This window comes from Purpureocillium takamizusanense, chromosome 7 (assembly GCF_022605165.1).
Source record: "Purpureocillium takamizusanense chromosome 7, complete sequence".
In the NCBI taxonomy this organism is placed as follows: domain Eukaryota; kingdom Fungi; phylum Ascomycota; class Sordariomycetes; order Hypocreales; family Ophiocordycipitaceae; genus Purpureocillium; species Purpureocillium takamizusanense.
This window is the reverse complement of record NC_063074.1, coordinates 1,317,831-1,340,057: the sequence shown is the minus strand read 5'-3', so window position 1 is coordinate 1,340,057 and position 22,227 is coordinate 1,317,831. Positions and strand designations below refer to the sequence as shown.

General features: G+C 59.6%; 4 protein-coding genes across 5 annotated transcripts; 2 read left to right on the top strand and 2 right to left on the bottom strand.

Annotated features, from left to right (window-relative positions):
• Nucleotides 1–6,204: 6,204 nt before the first annotated feature.
• JDV02_007713 (uncharacterized protein) lies at nucleotides 6,205–11,276 on the top strand. Of its 2 annotated transcripts, XM_047989236.1 has the most exons (7): nucleotides 6,205–6,885; nucleotides 7,227–8,092; nucleotides 8,169–9,077; nucleotides 9,143–9,719; nucleotides 9,780–9,842; nucleotides 9,896–10,538; nucleotides 10,599–11,276. In XM_047989236.1, exons 2-7 carry the CDS (start codon nucleotides 7,951–7,953, stop codon nucleotides 10,941–10,943), a joined length of 2,679 nt encoding a protein of 892 aa, XP_047845235.1. In that variant the 5' UTR covers nucleotides 6,205–6,885; nucleotides 7,227–7,950; the 3' UTR covers nucleotides 10,944–11,276. The 2 variants fall into 2 exon arrangements, with proteins under 2 accessions (XP_047845235.1, XP_047845236.1); XM_047989237.1 differs by having other exon boundaries at nucleotides 6,205–9,077.
• PUP2 (Proteasome endopeptidase complex) lies at nucleotides 11,148–12,477 on the bottom strand. Its single transcript, XM_047989235.1, has 3 exons — nucleotides 12,209–12,477; nucleotides 11,555–12,093; nucleotides 11,148–11,492 (listed from the first exon to the last, which is right to left on the bottom strand). The coding sequence occupies exons 1-3, from the start codon at nucleotides 12,231–12,233 to the stop codon at nucleotides 11,319–11,321; spliced, it is 738 nt and encodes a 245-aa protein (XP_047845234.1). The 5' UTR covers nucleotides 12,234–12,477; the 3' UTR covers nucleotides 11,148–11,318.
• Nucleotides 12,478–13,021: 544 nt separating this feature from the next.
• alp4 (gamma tubulin complex Spc97/GCP2 subunit Alp4) lies at nucleotides 13,022–16,602 on the top strand. Its single transcript, XM_047989234.1, has 3 exons — nucleotides 13,022–13,719; nucleotides 13,775–15,726; nucleotides 15,812–16,602. The coding sequence occupies exons 1-3, from the start codon at nucleotides 13,275–13,277 to the stop codon at nucleotides 16,235–16,237; spliced, it is 2,823 nt and encodes a 940-aa protein (XP_047845233.1). The 5' UTR covers nucleotides 13,022–13,274; the 3' UTR covers nucleotides 16,238–16,602.
• JDV02_007710 (1-phosphatidylinositol 4-kinase) lies at nucleotides 16,530–21,440 on the bottom strand. The gene is made up of 4 exons (XM_047989233.1): nucleotides 21,362–21,440; nucleotides 20,455–20,789; nucleotides 19,819–20,310; nucleotides 16,530–19,767 (listed from the first exon to the last, which is right to left on the bottom strand). Exons 2-4 carry the CDS (start codon nucleotides 20,465–20,467, stop codon nucleotides 16,952–16,954), a joined length of 3,321 nt encoding a protein of 1,106 aa, XP_047845232.1. The 5' UTR covers nucleotides 20,468–20,789; nucleotides 21,362–21,440; the 3' UTR covers nucleotides 16,530–16,951.
• Nucleotides 21,441–22,227: the final 787 nt, after the last annotated feature.

Genomic DNA, 22,227 nt, shown 5'->3' with positions numbered 1-22,227 from the left:
GACAAATGGTGGCATGGTGACGTGAATGGGTGTGCTTCCAAGTCTCGTACCACTGATGCAGACAGAGAGAGGCTACACCTACGAAGTACAGTACTGTACTGTACTACAAAGTGCGTAGACCCAGGCAGCTTTCATCATCGGAGATGCGGGTCCGCGCACACGCGCGCGTGCCCATCTGCGTGTGCATGCGCGTGTGCGAGCGAGGTTTGCTCCTCGGCGCCGTACCGTGGGCCTCGCTGTGGCATCCTACGTCTGGCTAACGGCCCTACCCCGGGGGCATCCTCGACACATGCCTCTCCGACTAGTTCGCGAACGGGAAATGTCGCGAGCTTTGTCATTGATGGTTCAAGTGCGCATTGGCTCTTGCTTGCGGCGCGTTGGGTGAGCACAACGCAGAGTCTGCAGCAGCATGCCACCCACCTCTGCAGGGTCAGCCGGGCCCGGCGACGTGGTAAGCACCAGCCCTCGGGAACGGGACGAGATGGCGCCCCCGGGAGGAAGGGTGTTCGCAGACGCGCGAGCCTGCCTGTCGGTGCACGCTCTGCAGAGGCGAGGCGCGCTTCAGCGTCGCCGGATGCGTGGATGGGTGGGCGACACAGGGCCATATGCCACGTACGCCCCTTCAGCCCGGCCATGAGCATCTCTTCCCATGCATGTACGAACAGATTTTGTGTCCGATGCACCGGAGCCGGTGGCACGAGATTTGCTTCGCGCCATGGCAGATTTCGCACGGCGCGAGGCGTGCAACCACAAAGGCCTGCCCGGCCCTGGACAATGCACACGGGCCCCCGCCGCTGTGGCGTTGACATGTACCGGCGCTGCCGTAGACCGCTCACACGCACATACGAAGCACACTGCCATTGATTGTCCTCGACCAGATGGGACCCGTCGTGTGGAGGCTCCATCAGATGCACATGCCGTCGGGCCTGCCTGTACGTAAGTACAAGCTGGGGCCGATGCAGCCTTGCTGTGTCCTCCTCTCCTAAGTCGGCTCGAGATCAGGCAAGGTTCCGGAGCGAGGGTTACACGACACATGTTGGCTGAATCAATGGTAAGGTCTGTACCCCGTACGTATATTCTTCGTACCATCTCTCGTATGCGGACGAGCGGGCAAGATCTATCGTCGGGCAGAGACGGAGGAGCTTGTAAATGGCAGTGTGTCGCTTGTGAGACGAGGGCGTCGTCGTGGGCTGGCCTGGAAAGAGGCGCTTGGCTCGGGCGACAGCGGACATCTGCGCGCAATGCCCCTGACAGGGTCGCACCCCAGCCACTCCCTCGTTGGTGGAGGGGCGAAAAGGGTTGTCGACGAGCGAGACGACGCAGACGAGTCGCCGTCGCCCGCCATGCAAGTGACCAGAAGCCTCGCTTGGGGCCTGCCGTCGGCGAGCCGCCTGGAGCTCTGCATCTGCAGACTGCCTAGCCCAAGAAAAGAACTGCGGGTGATGTCGTGCTCAGTACCTTAAGATGGTAGGTGGCTTGTGGCTCGTGGCTCTGAAGCGGCGTCATAAAAAATCATCTGCCGAGACACGTCCTCGTTGTGGGCAAGGCCGTGAAATCGGGTTCGTGACCAATGCCGACGTGGCCAGATGTTCCAGAAGACTTGAGGATCGTGCGGCGAAACCTGAATGGCCGAGATCCCGGCGCCGCGCGCGGCTCATCCTGGAGCACTGAGCGACTTAGTAGAGGCAAATCTTGGCCGGCTAGCGCCCAGGCTCGGGAAAGATCTCCGCTGTCCTTGACCCTGGCCTATTTACGCCACAGCCTTTAGCCATGCAGGTCGGTGACGGGGGCCGATGGCAGTCATGTAATAAGTTGTCAGCCCCGGGGCTCGAGTCGATGGATTTTGCTACCGATGTGGAGCCCGGCAGGTGACGGCGTTGTCAGTTACGAGGCGCTAGGGGGCTGTCTATCGATATGTGAACGAGTCAACAAGTGCGCTTCTTCGGCCCGTTAGTTCTCGGCCGCTGGAAAGGGGAGCGGCGGTGTTGCAATAGCTTCGTGTGGTGTGGTGTGGTGTGGTGTGGTGTGGTGCGGTGGTGGTGGTGGTGATGGTGGTGGTGTTGGGGAGTCCAGGTTGATTTTTGGGCAGGCCTGGTGGTCGGTCATGATAGGTATGGAGCAGGGCAGGATGGTACGAAGTAGATAAGGTAGTTGTTGGCAAGACGGTCGCGCCTGCCGTCCACGCGGCCCCCTAAGACTGAATTCGTACCGCAGGTCTGGCTCTATCAAGGACAAGGGACTCCCTCTCACCAGTTACCAAGGTACTATCATGCGCCTGCAGTAGAATGACAAGCGCAGCGATGCACGAGGTAGGTACAATACCTAGGTCATCATCCCGTATTGTACTGTACTAAGCTAGTTACTCAGTAACATCGTGTCAGAGGCGCCAGACCCGATACGAAGGCCTCCTTTCCATGTCTTGTGCAGCAAGACTCCAAGGGGGCCCCTTGGGCAGCTCGGCCATGCCAAGCAAATGCACAGGCCCAGTCGACCCCTGGCTGGCCATGATGCTATGCTTTTCTATCAAACGGTATGCATGGATCTTGAGTCATGGCCGGCTGTTGGGCCATGACAATTGCGGGCAGGGTACTGTAGGAGTAGCAGTAGCAAACAACCAGAGGGGACGCGGATCGACTTGCAGAAGGGGAGACGGTTCCGGGGCCGCGCGAGCTCGTACTTCGTAGAGTAGAGTAATATCCACCACGACGCAAGGAACTATTCCTGTTCCTTCAAAGGACGGCGCTGCATATACAATACTCGGTCCCTTGCCAAGCTTTACATGGCTCGGGAAGCGTCGTGGTAGGTAAACTAGAGATAATAATAGTAAACCCCCATCTGCCAAATGGCGCAGTGCTGTTGCTGCTGCTGCTGCTGCTGCTGCTGTGACGCCTCGACGGATCTCACGCATGCATGCGACAGAGGCCTATTATCATGGGGGAGGAGGGGCGGCGGTACCAAGGTTGTGTGCCACTGCTCAGACGAACCCAGCCTCGTACGGCGGCGGCATGCGCACAAGTGTGCTCGAACGGGCGCCCGCAGAGGCCCACTGCCTGTGCGAGCGGCGCGCGATACTGTACAGCTAGTAGTACACCTTCCTTCGTGTCAGGATGAGGGAGGCGCGTATAGGTACTTGCGACAGGTACAGGTACTGTGCGGTACGGTACAGCAAGGGGCGCCCGTCTTTGGGTACAAGGCGATCGATTCGCCATGTTGGCTTGACGCCGCGCCAGACGGGCGGACGGCCGGGACGGGATGAATTTGCGGTGACGGGAGGAGGACGACGGTGAAATCAGGCAGGGGAATCATTATCACAAGTCCAACGCGTGGCGGTGGGCAGCATGTTTAGGAGTTACTTAATTGGTACAAGATCCAGCACAGTAAGCCAGTGCGGCTAGTTACAGTACCACTGACATACGGAGTATGTTATATCATATACGAACTTGAAGTTACCTGGATGTCAACGTCGCTTGAGCCCGGCCCGGCATCACCAGGCCGCGCCACAACGGGCGCCGGACCTGCATCCGGACTTCCAGCTGCCTACTAACCTACTACATATCCTACTAAGGTCTAGCAGGTTAGTAAGGTAGGCACAGGAGGTTAGGTTAGTACCTAGTAGTGGGCACTGCTGGCGAGCAACGTTGGCTCCCGTCCCTCGCAGCATTTGCGCAGGCGCGGGCGGCAGGCGCTCCCGTTGGGGGGCGGGCGATCCACTGAAGCCCGCGGAGCAGCGGAGATCCACCGATCTGCTTTTAACCTCCATCCCGTCCACCCTTCCATCCATCCATCCATCCGCCGACGCCAAGGGCCCCTCCGCTCCGCCGCCCGCCCGCCCATTGGGGTTCACCGTTTCCCACGTCTGTTGCCTGAAGATGAAGCAAGCGAGAATGGAACAAGCAGGACCGACCAGGGACAAGGGGCGTTCGCGCGTGCGTGCGTGCGTGCGTGAGTGCGTGCACGAGGCTTCGCTGCGGAGAGGGGGCGGCTGTTGTTGGTCCAGGACAGGGGAGGACAGGGCCGGCTCCGATCCATGCCTCGAGGTGCCTGCAATCCGATCTAATCCCTGCCCTGCGCTGCCCTGCGCTGCCCTTGGGCACCCTTTGAGTTCTCGGGGTGGTGAGGTGGTGGCCACTGCACAGTAACTGACAGTACTGATGTATACCGCCAGGTACAAGTCCTTATTGGTAGGACAGTGGGGTTCAAAAAGCTGTAGGTTGCCTGCACTGCATCATGCCCACGACGCCCGCCGCCCGCGCCCGCACCTGCAGTTGCACCTGCAGTTGCCACTCACTGCACCAGGACCGGCACCCACACCAGCAACATTCCCGCGGCACACACACACACACACACACACACACAGACCCAGAACACACACACACACATCACCTCGCACGACGTGACCTTGGGGCCTGCGCAGCGCTGTGCTGCACCGCTGCGATGCACCTCATCGCGTCGTGGGCCGGCCTTTGCCGAGCTCCGTGGCACACGGCACACGTGCGAGCCGCGCCGGTCGAGGCAGGCGCCAACACACCATCGTAGAGGACGCGGCTGGCCTCGATGCATGGTTTGTGAGCACCCCATAGATGCCTTTGTTGTATGAAGCAGTGGGTGCGCAAGGTGACTGCAGTGCCTCGACGAACCTGCCAACCTGCCTTGTATGAGGTTCTCGGCGCAGCAACAACTGCAAAGGCAAAACGGGCCCCCCCGTCCTTGAGGTGCCGCCAACCTCACCTTTGACATACGTACGATAATTACTACCTCTTTGGAAAGGTACTAACTAGCCTACCTTACCTACTATACCTAGCGGAGCGACTCGCGGCGGGCCCAGACTATCTCGTAGCATCATACTACTACTACGACATACCATCCAACGACCAGCTCCTAGAATAGCAGCGTGCCTCGGGTGTCTCGGGCTCCATAGCACCGACGGCGAAGCAACAAAGCACGGATGGGCCCCTTCGTCGACTCATCGTCGTTGGCAACTGCGTCGGAGGGACGCTTCTCCGCCAAGGGAGGGCGTTCTGCAGCCAGATGGAGCTGCCGGCCCCGTCCCAGTCCATGGCCCATCCTCCCCCGGACGGTCATGCCCATGTCATGTCTCACTCACGCTGGCTTGTTCTCTGATGAGCCTGGCCGCCACCATCACCACCACCCCAGCTGTGCTGTGCTGTGCTGTGCCGCGCACGGCGCACATGCACACCTGCCACAGCCTGGACGGCCAAGGGAACCATTGGGGGAGAAAGGCGGGGCGTTGTGCAGCACAGCAGCAGGAGGATCGGCTGGACCCCTCCTCTGTCAAACACACAACACCCACACACTGGCCTGCCATGGTGACATGGGCTTGCCAGAGGGCAATACTACTGTACCTAACTTCAAGTAGGTTGGAAGAGTAAAAAAGGGACCATGTGGCCGTGCGTGTTCTGGTCCCCGGGTGCGGGCCGCGGCCCCCCCCCCCCGGCGATCCGCCTCAAGCCCATCACCACCAGCAGGAGGCTTCGGTCGGGTGTGTGAAAATATGAAGGGCAATAAGAGGCATGCCTCTCCTTGCTGTGTAGTCGTCGTCTGCACTCTGCGTCGCTACCTATACGCTCTCGTGCCTGTGCTCGTCCTTGTCCCCCAGTTTTTGCGAACAACCCCCCCCCCCCCCCCCAAGAAAGCTCGTGCAACTTCCTCGGCGATCTTGCCTTGGGCCTGCAGCGCTCTCTGTCTCTCTCTCATACACACACAGTCTCTCTCCACTCTTCCGGGCCACAATATCCACTCCGCTCCAGATCTCCGTCCTTTCCCGGACGGGAAATGTGCCAACCGCTCGCGCGTGTGCGCATTGTCAGCTAAACTGCCTCTGGTAAGAAGCCGTTTTGTGTCTTTCGGTTCCCCGTTCCCTAGCCTGCCTGCCTACCTTGATACCTACCTGCCCTAGCCGCGGCCGGGGCATCCCAGGCGGCAAAGCACAGACTGGATGATCTGAGGGATCCGATCTGGCGAGGGTTCGTTCGTCATTGGGCCATCATGATGAGTGCGAAATGGATGGTGGTGCATCCTCCTGCCTCCACTTGCCGCCGGCTGGTCTGGACTTGGTAGTAGAGGTGTTCGCGTGCGCCCAACCGTGGCGGGCAGTCAGTCGGCCGCTCGTTGGGGGGACTACCCAAGCTCCCTCCCTCCCATCCACCACATGCCTGCCTGCTCAGGTGGGTGGTGTCGTCCAGATCTGTACATGGCTGCACTCGTCCTCTTCCCATCTCGGCGGGGTCACTCAGCGATACCTTGCCAGCCAGCCAGCCAGCCAGACCTCTCTCCCTCGTCCGCCTAGCCCTACTCCGTGCAGCAGTACCCTTTTTGCCCCTCTCACACGCCGTGCCCGCCTTCCTTAATACCTGCCCATCCATCATCACTTTTTTTTTCTGGCCTACTATACCTTATCTACCTTGCGCGCCGAAGCCTGTACATGGGCTTAGTGCTAACGTACCTACCTTATCGAAGCAAGGGAATTTATTGCCGACCTACCGAGTACTTGGGGTAGTTATACAGAGGCCCTTTCAGGTGGTACCTAGCTTCGGCAGTCAGTCAGTTCACGACTCCGTTCACCCGCGACTCGACCTTGTCCTTACCAAGTCGGCACTTGACCTTGTCCAATGTACTAGTACTAAGGTAAGATACCTTCCTTGGCTCCAAGGGCGTTTCTTGCCTGGGGCTCTGGGACAGGCAGGTATACTGTACCTCCCGTCCGGACTTGCGCTCCGGCACCTGCCCAAGTTGTCTTATTTTACCACCCACCGACCTACCAGAGTACCTTCCTACCTTACCTCACCTCACCTCACCTCACCTCATCCTGCCTTGCCCTTTGCCTCACCTCACCTCACCTCACCCCAACTCTCCGACCTGCCGTCTGTAAGTACCGTGCCTTGCCTTAAGTACCTACTTACCCCTGCCTCGCCCCGTACCTACCTTACCTTCTAGTACCTTACCTTGGTACTTTACTCTACCTCACTTCGCCTCGCCTGGCAATTCCTTGCTTCACCTCTGCTCCCGCTTCCACTTCCACCTCCAGACTCCTCCCGCTGCCCCGGCTTGTACCTCCCTCCACCCTGGCCTCCCTCGTCTCTCCTGTGATGTGCCTGTGCGCCCGCCTTCGCCTCAGTCCCCCTTCTGCCTTGCTCTCCCTGGCTATCTCTGTCCCAAGCCTGCGTCGAACCGTCGCCAGCTTTCTCACGCTCACAATCTCGCCTCAGCATCCGCCTCCAGCTGCCCGAACGCCAAGGCCGTCCACTCGTGCGTGGGCTTCATCCCGTCTGGCTCCGTCCTTTTCGCGAATTTCTTCGCCGATCCTAAACGTCGCTGACCATCGATCCTTTTCGCACTGCAGCCAACGGCACGGCGCCTGCGTCCAATAGCTGTTGTCGGCGTCGACAGCTACGAACCCCCCGCCCGATCGCCGCCCCCGGCACTTGGAAGACTCGCCGACAAGCCGCACGCGAGACTCGCGAGACTCGGCAACGTTCCTGAGATCCCACGGCCCGGCAAGGCTAGGGGGGTGTGTTGCCCCTGCGGACCCAATTTCCCGCCTCCTCAAGCGCCGGCGTCTTTTACACGTCTTCGCCCTGCCTGTCCTGCTAGTTGCCACCTCTCGAGTTACACAGCCAGTGTTTCACGCCCTTACAGTCGTTCCTCTCGCCGGTACCCATCGTTTGATGACCGCTTCTGCCGCTGTGTCTCCCCTGCCACCTTTGCGCCGGCCGTTCTCGCTCGTCGTTGCCCCGGCCCTGCTGGTTCGTCCCTTGACCTATTCCGTCTGCGAGCTCGCACATCCGTCGGCTCGTCCAGAAGCGGGAAACAGGCCTCTGTCGATGCACTTTTTGGACCTCTGCGCAATGTAAATACTCGCGCATAATCAACCGCCCCATCCTATTAGGTGTCTCTCTGGAGCGGCAGTCACGTCTCCTCGCCGAGCTGGCCATGGCCGAGAGGGCGAGCGCGACGTCGGCCCAAAAGGCGGGTGGTTCGGACCAGACTCCGCCTCTACAGCACGACGATGACAAGGACGACCCCAAGGGCAAGAAACCCATGGTGAAGAAGAGAACCAAGACTGGTTGCCTCAGTGAGTGCCCGCCGGCTTCCCTATGTGCCCCATGGCTCCCCTTGCTTGCGTACCAGCTCATCTGACCTCCTTGAAGCCTGCCGCAAGCGCCGGATAAAATGTGACGAGAACAAGCCAAGATGTAAGAATTGCATCAAGTCCAAGCGTGAGTGCGAGGGATACAACCAAAGAGTCGTCTTCAAAGATCCTATGGGGGCACAGCATGGCCACTTTGCACCTCCACTCTATTCGGCTGGCACTGCGTATCTCGGTGATCATCTGGCCGCCCACCATGTCAAGCCACCCGCTCCGTTACCTCTGCAGGCCATCGCCCCAAAGCCCTCGCCATTCGACTTTGGCCAACCTCATATGCTACCTCGACGGCCCCAGAATGGTCTCGCCGCCCACGACTTGAGCTTTGGCCATAGCCCCATTGAGGGGCACCCGTCCATGCCAAATCCCTTGCTGGGGCCTGACTTTACTGCGAGTCAAGAACAGGAGAATTACCTCCAAAGCGAGGCCGCCTTTTACAATCAGAGCAACGTCAACGCCCCCGGCGCTTCTTCTGCAGAGCAGCGGTCTCGGTATATTGGCAACGGGGCCTCGAACCACATATCCTCACATGCCTTTCGCGGCCCGGAAAGTGAATACGAGGAAGAGTTGTCGGACGAGGACATGTACATGGCCGAATCTGATGATGAACCGTCCGCGCTACCAGATCCAAAGGAGCTGATATCAGCCGGCTCTCGCCACATGTTCTGGCCATACCCGAGAGGAGGGGCAGTTGTGAGGACTTTCGCGGCCTTCGCTCAGGAACAGGCTTTAGCAGAGTACATGGATTACGCCCCCAATTCGGAGCTTCGGAATCAAGCAATGAGGACCATCTTCATGCACTTCGTTAGCGTTACGGGCCCTTCCATGTCGTTGTATGAAAGAGATCCCACTCCGCTTGACGGGTCTGGAAGTCTCGAGGGCAACGCCGAGCTCGGCCACAATCTCTTCAGTTGTAAGTCTTGCCTGTCGTTTCTCTCGTTTGCATGCCGAGTCACTTACCCAGGTATGCGCGTGCAGACACATTTCCCGTTCTTTCTTTGAATCATCCCGGCCTGCTTCACGCCATAATGGCCATTGCCAGCTTGCAAATCGCCAAACTTCAAGGGACACCGGCCACGGCGGCGCTGAAGCATTACCACTGGTCCATCCGGCGCATCGCCAAGAATGTGAAATCGCCCTTGAAGCGAACCAAGCTGTCCACCTTGGCAGCGACCCTCCTCCTGGCGTATTTCGAGGTCTGGTCGTCGGACCACTCCAAGTGGTGCAGCCATCTCTTCGGCGCGAGACTGCTTTTCCGCGAGATTGCCCTAAGGGACATGTCTCGAGTTTGTTTGCCGGTCAAGCGAAGGAAGCTTTTTGGAGGCACCGGTCTGGGAAAGGATGCCAGCGATCTCGACTACGATCTCCTGAGCCTCATAACAGGGACTCATCTGTCTGCTGAGGATTACGGGCTGCAAGACGGCCAGCTACTAGACGAGAGGTGTCTCTATACCACAGACCGCGACGTGCAGCAATACGATATACTGCGAGATCTCTTTTGGTGGTACGCTAAAATGGATGTTTACCAGAGCATTCTCGGGGGCACGAAGCTTTTGTATGACTCCACGTTGAGATTGTTGCAGACACACTACTGACAAAGGCTCTTTAACCACAGCATGGACTACGAGGCGTGGACACAATGCCCTCCAAGGGCGCCGCTCTCCAACTTCAATGCCATGTAGGTTGTGCTGTTGCAGCTGTGCCTGCGCACTCTTTGCTAACAATGCATAGTTATGGGACTTACGATCATCTCATTCTGCTCCTTGGCCGGCTTGCCAGTTTTGCGTCTCGCGACCTGTCGCGGAAGCGGAAGGCAAACCGACCTCAGAGCGCGAGCTCCTCGGGCGGCTCTCCGCCGCAATTCCCGGGCATTGTGCCAACATATGGAAAGTTCAACGTGCCCCTGGGCTTCAGTCCGCCGATGGATCATTCCCCGAACACGGATTCCAACGACGAGTTCGCAGCGCCACAAACGGCCGAGGCGGCGGAACACGAGTGGGAGAGCATCAGGCAGGGCTTCGAAGCGCTGGAGAGCTGTCTCGGAGCGCACTTCAAGCCGCTGGATAGCGAATACACGGACCGCAAAGAGACGCCGTTCGGCTCGGCGCTGCAGTACCGCACATACTCAGTGGCCGGCATTTGGATGAATTACTACATGGGCTTGATTCATTTATACCGAAGTCGCCCCAATATGCCACCAGCGGCCATGCAGGCAGCGCAAATGGCCGCTCCATCCACCGCTGGCTATGCTATCCAAATAGGCCGTATCGCGGCGGGTTTGGCAGACGACTCTTCTCGGAGACTCGAAGTCAGCACCACTCTTGCTGCCGCGTTCATCGAGAGCTGTTTCTGTCTCTTCGTGGCTGCCGTGCAGGTAAGTCGAGGTCCCACAACCCCGGCTGAGGCGTCCTTCTCCTGACATAAGTCGTGCCAGCTCCAAAACAGCGATCAACGCACTTGGGTAACACAGCGTATGTTCGACATCGCCCGTCTAACGGGCTGGCAGTCGGCCATGAAAATCGCCATTGGATGCGAAACGGCATGGCTCAAGGCCCACCAATTGGGACACGGGCCCGGATACAAGCGGCCTGAGCATCTGCAAGACGTACCAATCTCGGTATGGATGATGCCCCGCAGGTTGGATCAAAGGATTTCGGAACTCGACGGCAAAGAGGAGCAGCGTCTCGTGCTCGTGAGGTCAGAACAGACGAGTCTAGCTTTTGGGCTCTTGGGGGTAGAGAGAGACCTGGACCGTGTCGAGCTGGAAGACGACGATTGAGGGAGGGGGTTCAAGACGCGGAGCGTAGTGCTTTGGGGTTGTCGGAGTCTTTAGAGGGAGGCCTCTGCGCCGAGGACCGGGAAAAAGGAAAAGATTACATACATGTTGGAGTTTGCATGGGCGTTGTCTGTCCCGGGCGCAAGGAGGTTTCAAGACCTGCGCGGCCGGGCGTGGTCGGCCGTCGGAAGCGAAAGGTCACGGGGGCGCTATAATCGTCGTCGGCATCAGTGTGAAGCTTCTCATAATCATACATTCCGGACGTTGCCCTTAACGGGCGCGCTCGATGCGACAGCCCGAAGCAGGAAGCCCTTTGTGCGCTAGGCGCGTGTAGTTACAAGTCTATTCCTCTACAGGCGCGCGGCATGTCGCACGCGCTCAATTGGCCGGCAGCCGCTCCACGACAGCAGCCATCTCCTCGTCTGTGTATATCCTGAAGCCCTTTTCTTTGGTGACGCTAGCCAGTTGTACGTTCTTGGAGTCGAGCTTCTCCTCCATGACCTGCTTCAGCGTCTTGAGAACCAGCGTTTCGGCATCGGTGATGCTTAGAGACTAGAGATAGGGTGGCGTCAGCACATGGCTTCGGGTAAGTTATAACTCGAGACGAGACGCACCTTGTGGTATTCGTTCTGAAGTTCGGCCTGGGCCCCCTCAGAGCCGGATCCGATGGCCTTGGCGTCGTAGCGGTAGAAGGTGCCGCTCGGCTCGGCATGAAAGAGCTGAGGGCCGTCCTCGTCGAAGCCAGCGATGAGGAGGGCGACGCCAAAGGGACGGCTCATGATGGTCTCCTCGCCCTCGGCGCCCTCGCCGAAGCGCAGGGCGAGGTCGCAGATGGCCTGGGTGCAGCTCTCGACGCCGAGGGGCTCGTTGTAGTTGAAGGCGTGGCTCTGGCACTCGACGCGGGCGTGCTCGACCATGGAGCGGGCATCGGCCTGGAGCCCGGACATGGCGCAGCCGATGTGGCGGTCGATCTCGACAATCTTCTCGACCGACGACGTCTCGAGGAGGGTCGAGGTGACGCGCTTCTCGACGCCGAGGACGACGCCGTCCGAGGTGGCGACGCCGATGGCCGTGGAGCCGAGCTTGATGGCCTCGAGGGAGTACTCGACCTGGAAGAGGCGGCCTTCGGGGGAGAAGGTGTTGATGCCTCGGTCTGCGGCGCTTGGGAGCACGGGGTCAGCCGGCCGTCCATTGTCGGTAGGAAGGCAGCTTCATCAAGGAAGCGCATTCGCGGGAGGGAGATTGGGGGAGGGAGGGGGGAAGCTTGCCGTATTCGGATCTTGCCATGAACATCTTGGCGGTGTTTGGGGGTGGTTGTTACTGGTGGTGGTTGTGGTTGTGGTAGGTGGTGGTTCAGCTGGCCTGGCTAGAGGCGCAGGCCGGTGCGTGAGTGTCTTCGAGACAGAAAGAAGGAGAAGAAGACGACGACGACGACGGGCGGGATAATTGACGCTGCCGCGGCGGGGCGGGAGAGGGCGGGCTGCAACGGCGAGTGTCGGGGGAGCAGGCTGAGGTCAGAGGAGGAGGATGGAGGAGCATGCGCGAGGCGAGGTGAGGTGAGGTTGGAGCTCCCGGGGTCGACGACCGACAGCCTGGCTGGCTAGTAATATGGTAGGCTAGGCAAGCACCAGGCCTACGCACGCAGCCTCCAGCTCCAACGCTGGAGCTACCTACGGGCGGGCTACATGGTTGGGTGCCGGGGCGGCGCCCAGCACTCCACTGGCGGCGGGCCACGCCCGACCTCAGTACGTGCACGCCCGCCCAGGCCCTAGAAGGGGCGTTGCCCGCTTCCATGTTTGGTACAGTGTAGGTGGGTGGCTCGCAGGCCAGGCACTGGGCCGCTGTGCTGTCCGGCGTACGCTAGAACCTCCAGTGCTACGTACTTGCGCTGCCTTGGGGCAGGTCCGGCGTTTACCCGGGGACGGTGGGCAAGGTCGCCGTGTTACGTGGGCAGCTGCTAGGGTGGCATGGTGGGCACTCTCCCCTTGCAGCTAACTTAGCTGGCTGTCGGTTGTGGTACGTATTGGGGAAGCGACGCGCTGTGTCGCGGTTTCCCTTCTCGTGCTTGCAGCTGCGAGCCCCACGTTGAATGTTCGTACACACATGCTCGCATACACGGCAAATGCTGCCTTCAACACCGCACCGACACGTACACAAAGCTGAACAGATCACAACTGCTTCTTTTCCGACATACTTTGGCACTTTGACGCGAGAATCCGGCATTCTTTTCCGCAGCGCAAGGCCCATATCGCCCCTACACTTGCATGGCCGCCAAGGGCGCGCGTCGTGGGGCATCACTGATGTAACCCGTCCTCCCCTTCACGAGCTGCCAACATGTCCTCAGGAACAGCCAGAGCCTCGGCCAGCCGACCCAACGGCTTCGCCGAGGAGCGAGAGCGGGTACGTGCAGCTGGTGTAAGTGGCAGCGGCAGCGGCAGCGGCAGCTTCAGGAGCGAACAGCGCAGGACTACAGGCCCCGGCACGGCGCCGTCTCCCCAGCCAGACGGGCCGTTTCCCGGCGTGGCGCATAAGAGGACTGCGTCGGGAAACCCGCGCCCGGCGAGCAGGACGGCGGCGGGGGACGAGCGGCGGTACGAGGAGCGGCGCGTCACGGAGAGGACATACGAGGCGCGCATCGAGCGCACGCGCACGACGAGCCCGGAGAAGCAGCAGCGAAGGAGCGGCCCCGCGGAAAAGAGAATGTCTGATGCCCGTCGGCCTAAGTCTTCGTCGGAGGCGAGGCCTAGGGAGTCGGCCGTCGCCGAGGCGGCGCCTCAAGGTTCGTGGATTACGTCTTCGCAGTCTTTGGAAGCAACAGCTAACGAGCATAACAGCCCCTTGGAACCCAGAAGTTACCCTCCTCCCACACACAACGGCGCCTCTCGCCCCGCGGGTGTCGATACCGCCCCTCGCATCCGCAATGCCGCAAGCACTCCAACCAAAGCCACTGGCCGACATGTCACTAGAGCTCCAGGAGGCAGCAATCGTCGAGGATCTGCTCTTCGTCTTCATGGGCTTCGAAGGCCAATACATTCGATTCGCCAAGGGCTATGATCCGCATGAGGAGCGCGATCGCCTCTCCGGCCCGCCTTTCCGTATCATGCCGGGGCTCGACCCAAGCTTGCACGACCTGACCAAGTCGATGCTCAAGATGGCGACGTACTACTCGGCTCTGGAGGCCTTTGTCGATGTCCTGAGCAGGAGGGAGTTTGGAGCCGTCAATCATGCCCTGTGTGCCTCGGTACGGAAGTTCTTGCACGACTATCTCATCATGATTGCGCAGCTTGAGACGCAATTCCTCACCAGTGACACGTTCACGGTTCACATACTCAACATCCACACCATTTCCACGAGCCACTTGATGCTCCAGCTATATTCCCTGGCGCAGGAGCTTCTCAAGAAGAACGCGCTGTTAGACGACGAAAGCGAAGAAGACGACGACAGCGAAGATGACTATGACAAGGTGCTTGAAAAGCTGAACGACAATAAAGACCTACTCCCCGGAAACATGAGTACTGAAAAAATATGCAAGGGCGGCGTGGTTCTAGGGATCGTGACGAAGAGACTTGAGACCATGTCTGGAGACCCTGCGGCAAGGGCTCTGCTCACGTCATTGTTGCGTGACGCGAGCCGCCCGTACATGAAGATGCTGAACGAGTGGCTGCATCAAGGGAGCATCAACGACCCGCACTCGGAGTTTCTCATCAAGGAGCAGAAGAGCATCCGGCGCGAGAGGCTAGAGCAAGACTACACTGACGAGTACTGGGAGAGGCGCTACACCATACGCGACCGCGACGTCCCGCCGCAACTCGAGGCTGTCAAGGACAAGGTCCTGCTGGCGGGCAAGTACCTCAACGTCGTCCGCGAGTGTGGCGGCGTCGACGTGAGCAAGGTCGTGACCGACGTTCCGACCTCGTTCGACGACAGCAGGTTCTTGGAGAACGTCAACGACGCATACGCGCATGCCAACGAGTCGCTGATGCAGCTCCTTCTGACGACGCACGCTCTGCCCGCGCGCCTGCGGTCCATGAAACACTACTTCTTTCTCGATCCCTCCGACTACTTCTCATACTTCCTCGAGCTGGGTGCCTCGGAGCTGCGCAAGCCGGTCAAGACTGTCAACACGGGCAAGCTGCAGTCCCTGCTGGATCTCGTCCTGCGCCAGCCCGGCAGCATTGTGTCCCTGGACCCGTTCAAGGAAGACGTCAAGGTGACGATGAACGAAATCACCCTGACCAAGGCACTGCAGCGAGTCGTCAACATCACTGGCATCGAGCAGGGCGAGGTGCCCCAGGCGCCCGCCAGCCAGCCCATGGAGAGCGACAAGAACGCCACCGGCTTCACCTCGCTCGAGCTCGACTACTCCGTCCCCTTCCCAGTCTCCCTCGTCATCAGCCGCAAGACAGTCTGGCGATACAAGGCTCTCTTCCGGTACCTGCTCTCCCTGCGACACCTCGAGTCTCAGCTCTCTGCCACCTGGCAAACGCAGACGAGGAGCGTCAGCTGGGCGCACAAGGGATCCAACCCTGCGCTGGAGATTTGGAAGCGGCGCGCCTGGACGCTCCGGGCAAGGATGCTCGTCTTTGTGCAGCAGCTGCTCTATTTTTGCACCGCCGAGGTCATCGAGCCCAACTGGACCAAGTTCATGGCCCGTCTGGATGCCAAGGACGGCGACGCGGACAAGAAGCCCATGTCGAGGACCGTCGACGAGCTGATGCAGGACCACGTCGGGTTTCTGGATACCTGTCTCAAGGAGTGTATGCTCACCAACAGCAAGCTCCTCAGGGTACGTCTTTTCTATCTTCCTCCATCTCACCTTTTCGTGTTACCTTCTTCTTATGCGTACTAACACGGCGGCAACTGGCCCGCAGATCCACTCCAAACTCATGCAGACGTGCACCGTCTTCGCCGCCTACACAAACTGGCTCACACGCGAGCTCGAAAAGTCGGACCCGGACCTCTCGGGCGCCACCAAGCCCAGCACCATGACGGCCGACCAGTGGAAGCTCTTCCAGGCCACCAAGGCCGCTCAGCGTGGCGGCGCCGCTGCCGCATCGCAGCAGCAACAGCAAGACGCCTCCTTCGCCGCCGACGACGCAGAGGCCCGTGTCAACAACCTCTCCGAGATCATCCGCAAGTGGGAGGGCAACTTCAGCAGGCACCTCCAGATCCTCCTCGACGCCCTCAACCACTACGCCGCCACCGAGACCGTTGTCCTGCTGAGCCTGTGCGCGCGCCTCAGCACCGCCAACCAGGGGACCGAGTACGCGGGGCTCAAGCCCGACGACGACGGATAACCCCCTTTTCCGCGGAACTGCAAAAGCGAGACTTTGGGGGCGTTGCGGTGAGGGCGAAGCATTATTTCGTCAGGCATGGATTGGTTTCTACGGCGTCTGTGTAGTGGGGAACCGCATGATGGGATGGTTCTATCATTCACGGGATGGATGACTACGGGCTTCGAGCCGGGACGTGTCTGAGCCATGGGAGACATGCACAATGTTGTCTGCGGCGTGTTGAAACAGGTTGCATGGCCGCCCGGTGTAATTATGAGCGAGGTACGCGGCGTGCAGCAAGGGCGATAAAACAAGACTTGGTATTCTCGTGCCTAATCTGCTGCCCCTGTCATGTCATGAAACGTCCATGTATCATCCGTGATGCCTCCCAACTCCCTTTCAGTCGCCCAGCGCCTCTTTGACTATCTCCCCTCGTGAGAGCTGAGCTGTATCTAGCAAACGAGATGCGAGCCACCCAAATGCAGCGGAAAGTGGCCATTGCTAGAGTGCCTCCTGTGGCCCGCGTGTAAAGCGCAAAGAAGATGTAAAAAGGAAAGAATAAAAGAGGGAAAATGCTTCGTCATGAGTGCTTCCGCCCCTCGAAAAGGCAGCAAACGACCCGTCTCGTCAGGCATCCCGAAAACGCCATCCGTTATGCCCGATACTCCATAGCCCCCGTGTAAATGTGTCGGTTTGCCTCTTAATGAGAATAAGTCGTGGTAAACGTAAAAAAAAAAACTATTTGAAAAGGCTGCGCAGATCCATCAGCTTCTGCCGGGCGGCCTCGGCCTTGTCGAGCCTCCTGTTCTGGCCGTCCATGCTGAGGCTGGCCAGCTTCATCTTCTTGTCTTGAATTTCTAGCATCTTCTCTTCGAAGCTTCCGCGCATGATGTACCGGACCGTCCGGACGGGCCGCTTCTGGCCCAGCCGGTGAACGCGGTCCACAGCCTGCGCCTCGGCGGCAGGGTTGTATTGCGGCTCCATGACGTAGACGCTGTTGGCGGCGGTGAGGTTGAGGCCTAGTCCGCCTGCCATGATGGAGACGAGCAAGACCTCAACCGCATTGTCCTCGCGGAAGCTATCCATGGCCGCGGTGCGGGCAGTCCGTGTCATGGTTCCGTCCAGCCGAGCGAACGAGATGCCCGCTGCGCTGAGCGCCAGCTCAATCAAGTCCAAGTGCGATGTCCATCCCGAAAACACCACCGACTTGAAAGGTGGCTCCGTGGGGTTCGCCTCACTCGCCGCACGGGACTTGAGCAAGTCCTCAATCAGGGCCTTGGTCTTGGTGTGCGGTCCGTCGTACTTTTCAATCTTCTTCCGCACGTTCTTGGCCTTGCTCTTAGCAGGGCCGTCGTGCTCAGCGTCAACATCGTCGCGTCGAAGCTCGACCAGCTCAAGGCGAACGTGAGAGTTGCAGACAGGGCACGGCCCGGCCGACTGGCCAGGAATGAGGAGTGCCCTCGCACGCTCATGGTAGCCTCGCACGCAGGAGCGGCAGAGGACGTGAAAGCACGGAGTCATGTAGCCAAGGATATCATCCTGGTTTTCAGCATCGAGGTTCTGCCCGTCGGTCGCGTTGAGCTTCTTGGTGCATTCTATGCATGCATCGTTATTCGTGTCTTGCATGAGCGCAAACATCTCGTGTGCCTTTTGGTGCGAGAGAGTAGGCCCATTATTGTCGTCATCGTCGTCAATGTCAATGGCCATTTCTGCGGACATGCCCTTTAGGGCGGCTAAATCTTCGTCGTTAAGAAGATCTTTACCGTGCGCGCAGAGCAGTCGAAGTCGCAGGATGGCCTTGAGGATGTGGATGTACGTGTTTCCTCCCAGAGCTTTGCCAATGTTCGAACCGGCCAACACCCGCACGCGGTCCTGGGCGTTCCGCGCAAACATTTCGTAGATGCCTCGCTCCTCGGAGCTGAAGTCGAGACGGACAACCAGATCCTCTCGGGGAGGAAGGTCAATCTTGTCCTTGAGGCGGCGGAGAGTAATGGTATCGACGAGCACGCGCAGCTTCGGCACGATCTCGGGGTCGCAAGCCTTGAACGGCTCCACGATATAACGGTTGAACTTGGGCCGGTCGTGGAACGGGTGCAAGCGGAGGAAGGCGAGAAGAGCGGCCAGATCGTCCAACCGATTCTGAACAGGGGTACCGGTGACTGCCCATCGCCTTTCGGCCTGAAGCCGGCACATTGCTTTGAACTGCAGAGTCGACTGCTCGCGGATCATGTGGGCTTCATCGAGGACGATGCGGAACCAGCCAATCTCTTCCAGTGGATAGAGCCCTTCTTTTCGTTTTCTGCGCGAGCTCAGTTCGTTGGACACGGAGCCGTAAGTAGTGATGACAATATCAAACGTTGTCAGTCTCTCAACATCCTTGATGCGATTCGCTCCGTGATAAATGTGATACGACAGCGCACCAGGCTGCACGTGCTGTTTCATTTGCTCCTCCCAGTTGGTTATGGTGCTCAAGGGGCACACAATCAAGGTCGTCTTGGCGTGGCGCACAATGGGTGCCGGCTCGAAGCTGGCCTGCTGCATCATCATGTATCCGTCGTCCTTGGCCGGTCGAGCGTCCGTTGGGGGGCGCTGTACTGGGTCAAGACCTTCCCACACCTGTGCATCGTCTGTGGAGCTCGCGACTAGGGACAAGATGCTCAACGTCTTTCCAAGGCCCATCATATCGGCCAATATTCCACCCCGAGTCTCGGGTGGCGGCGCACGCTGTTCTTGGCCGGTGATTGCGTTGGAGTACACGCGCTCGCCCTTGGCATTGATCTTCGTCTTCCAGAAGGAAACCATGGCCTCCTGGTTTTCCTGCTCCTGCAGTGTCTTCTCCCTCATTGCCATGAAGAAGAGTCCTTGCTTCTGATGCTTAAGCAGAGGCGTAGTAATCGTCGAGGGAGGCTCCGCGAGGGGAAGGTCTTCGTTCCGCTTGAGGGAGTCGAATACGCCCATGACTTCCGAGCGGATCTCCTCAACGGTCCGGTTGGCGATTCCTGCAAAGGAACCTTGCGAGTTGGTCGGGTACACCTTTGGCGGAGGCGGGCAGTATAGGGTGTTGTGAGGATTGTAGACCTGAATGCCTTTTTGCACCAAATACGGCGCGAGGAGCTTCAGGTTGTGCTTTTGGAGCAGAAGACCGACGTTCTTGGCGTACTTTTTGGGTCCATACATGACCACGTCGAGGGTGTATGAGCGAGACGTTGCCTGACCTGGTTCCTCACCAGGCTTCTTGGGATGAGGCGGGATGCGGCAGTCGGTTCTCAGGCGAATATTGGTATCGAGCAGGGGACAGAATGCCGCGGCGCTGTTGGGCTCAACGACACCGACAATCTCTCGGGTGTGGTCACAAGCCTGTATCTTGATCGACTTGTCGCCGACCTGGCGCTTCAGGTTGATTTTGATGCCTGGCTGGTAGCCGGGACCCCACAAACTCTGCATCCCAGGCTTCGGTGCAGGGACCCTGAAGCAATTCAAATTGCTCTTGACCATGCCATAGCAAACCTCCTCATCCTTGGGATCGGACATGACCATGACATCGTCATCGTTGGCTGCGGCGGTCAGTAATGCGTTCCTCCCAAGCAGGCGGAAAGACTTCGTACCGCCAGTCAAGTCCACCGTTGCCGAGGCTAGCGTGCCTTGGGCATCGCCTTCGAGGCGCTTCTCCTTGACGTAGCTTCCGAGAATGCCACTACCACCGCGGACGGGGATGTTGCTCGTCCTAGCGGCGAAATCCTGGCCGTCTTCGGTCTTGCGACGCTTGGCTTGAGGCACGGCGGAGCGACTATGAACATTATTCACGCGCTCAATCCAGTTGCCGACACCATTTTGTCGCGGCTCGCCACTGTCGCTGGGCGTTGAGGCTTCGCTTGTGAAGCGGCTGGTGGCCGACTCATCCCGGGTGGCGAACTGAAAGACCATCGGGGTGGGTGCACCGGTGCTGGAGCGGTCCCTCGACGTAAGATGAGGCGCGCTCATGGTATGATTTGCGAGCCCGCTCCGCAGGTCGATGGCGCTGTTAGCCCGCCGACCAGGCTGAAGCAGCTCGGCTGGATTCCAGGAAGGCAGAGACCCCGGAGGGTGCGACGAGCGGCCTTGGGTGGCAGTATTGTCAGAAGCGACTTCTTGAGAGGGACTCGCCAGTGCAGAACTATCTGTGGGCTGTTGCAAGGCTTGGGAGGGCACGGCTGCATCGCTTGAAGCTGCCAGTGGCGCGCTGCGGGGCGGCGAGTGAGTACCGTTGGAAGCCATGCTGGCGCTCGGCGCAGCTCCAAGGTCGTGGGAGCGATGGAACGGGACGCGCGTGAGTTGTGTGGAGCGGGCCGAGTCTATCTGTGTTAACGGTGAGGCGAGAGTGTCGTTGTCATCAGACTCATGGCGCAGCGCACGGAGCTGGGCGCGAAAGCAAGGCCGTGCGTGGGGTGATGCGACGAGGTAGAGGGTTGCGATGCGATGCGATGCGATGTGATGCGATGCTACGCGTTGGCGAGAGGGGGGAGCGAGACTCTGTTTGCAAGCAAGCGCGAGTGCAGTCGACCTTTATGAAGACAAGACGGCGGGCGTTATCGGAAGCCTGAGGCGGAGGTGAGTTGATGAATCAGACAAGGGCGCAGTGGGCTCGGGGGGTCTGGTCTGGCGGCGGACGGGAGGTTGCAGGCGTGGGTGTGGGCGGCGCACGCAGGCACATGCAACCGGCAGCGGCGCACTTACGGCGTGAGAGGAGCTCCGTACCGCCAAAGCAAACGCCGGCCGGCACACGCTGGGACGGCGCTCGCTCGCTGTGAGGGGATTGGGAAAAGGGGGGGGGGGTCCTGGTCCCCACGTCGATGGATGATGGATGTCCTGCTGCGGTGCGACCCGCGGCCTAGGCTGATGGAGACGTTGTTGGGGACAAAGGAGGGAGGGTCGCAGGAAGGACGCGGGCGAGGAGGGATGAGCGAGGAAGGGAGGATGGGACGGGAAAATGCACATGCAAGAAGGGGGAAAGGAAGACGGATGGGTTTTGCCTTTGGTGGTGCGGTGTGGTGAAGAAGGCTGGCGGGGAGGTCGCCGCCCATTTGGAGAGAGGCAGGCAAGGCAAATGGACGGCACTGGGCTTGCTAGGCAGGGGCAGGGCAGGGCAGGTGCTCAAAGAAAGCCACCTACCTCTACTTCGTACCTTCCATACTAGACCTATAGGTAGGTACAGTATAGGTAACGTACTAAGTGAGTGAGTGAATGCCCGTGTCGGCAGGTGCGGGCGGGCGAGCGGCCTTTAGATGAGGGGGGAGCCCTGGAGTCCTGGCGGGAAAGAGCAGAAGAAGCAGCGGCGGCGGCGGCAGTAGCACCGGGTACGAAGGTATCAGGAGGGGCCTTTTTGCGTGCCTTATCTCCTTGTTGGGGTGCCTACGAAACGAGGTACTTGATGGTACAGCGCAGGACTGACCGTAGAGACACGCTATGTGTTTTTTTTGTTGCGTCGTAGCATGAGGTAATGCGAATTCACCGTTGAATATACGAGCACCTACACACAAACGAATCAAGCGCCCACCCGCCACCGCCTTGCTCATCCGTCCATCCATTCATCCTCCTCCTCACCTCATCAGTCAGCCTGCAAAGTCCGGGGCGGGCTATCCTGCGCTGCGCTGCGCTGCCTGCTCGCCGCCGCCAGCAGGGTCACCTGCACGGCACTGTTTGCAGTTCGCAGCCCCACCCCCTTCACTGATTGGCCTGCGCGACCCCCCAAGATCCGCCTAGCTGGCACCTCAGAAGCCACTGTGGACGGGCACGTGAGCTGCCGGCTTTTTTTTCTTCTCTTGCTCCTGTCCTTAGTCCGTCTTTCGCCTCCCGGTGGTCCATTTGGTGGGGGGTGCTGCCAGGACGAGCGCGGCTCTCATCAGCTGCAGATGCAGGGTGCGCTGGCGTCGTCATCGAAAGCGAGGGTGCTGATGCGGGTGCGGGTGCCAAGCTGCACAGTACTTTGTACTCCGCACCCGTGATGCTCGTGGAGACGCCGTCTGCGAGGTCGCACC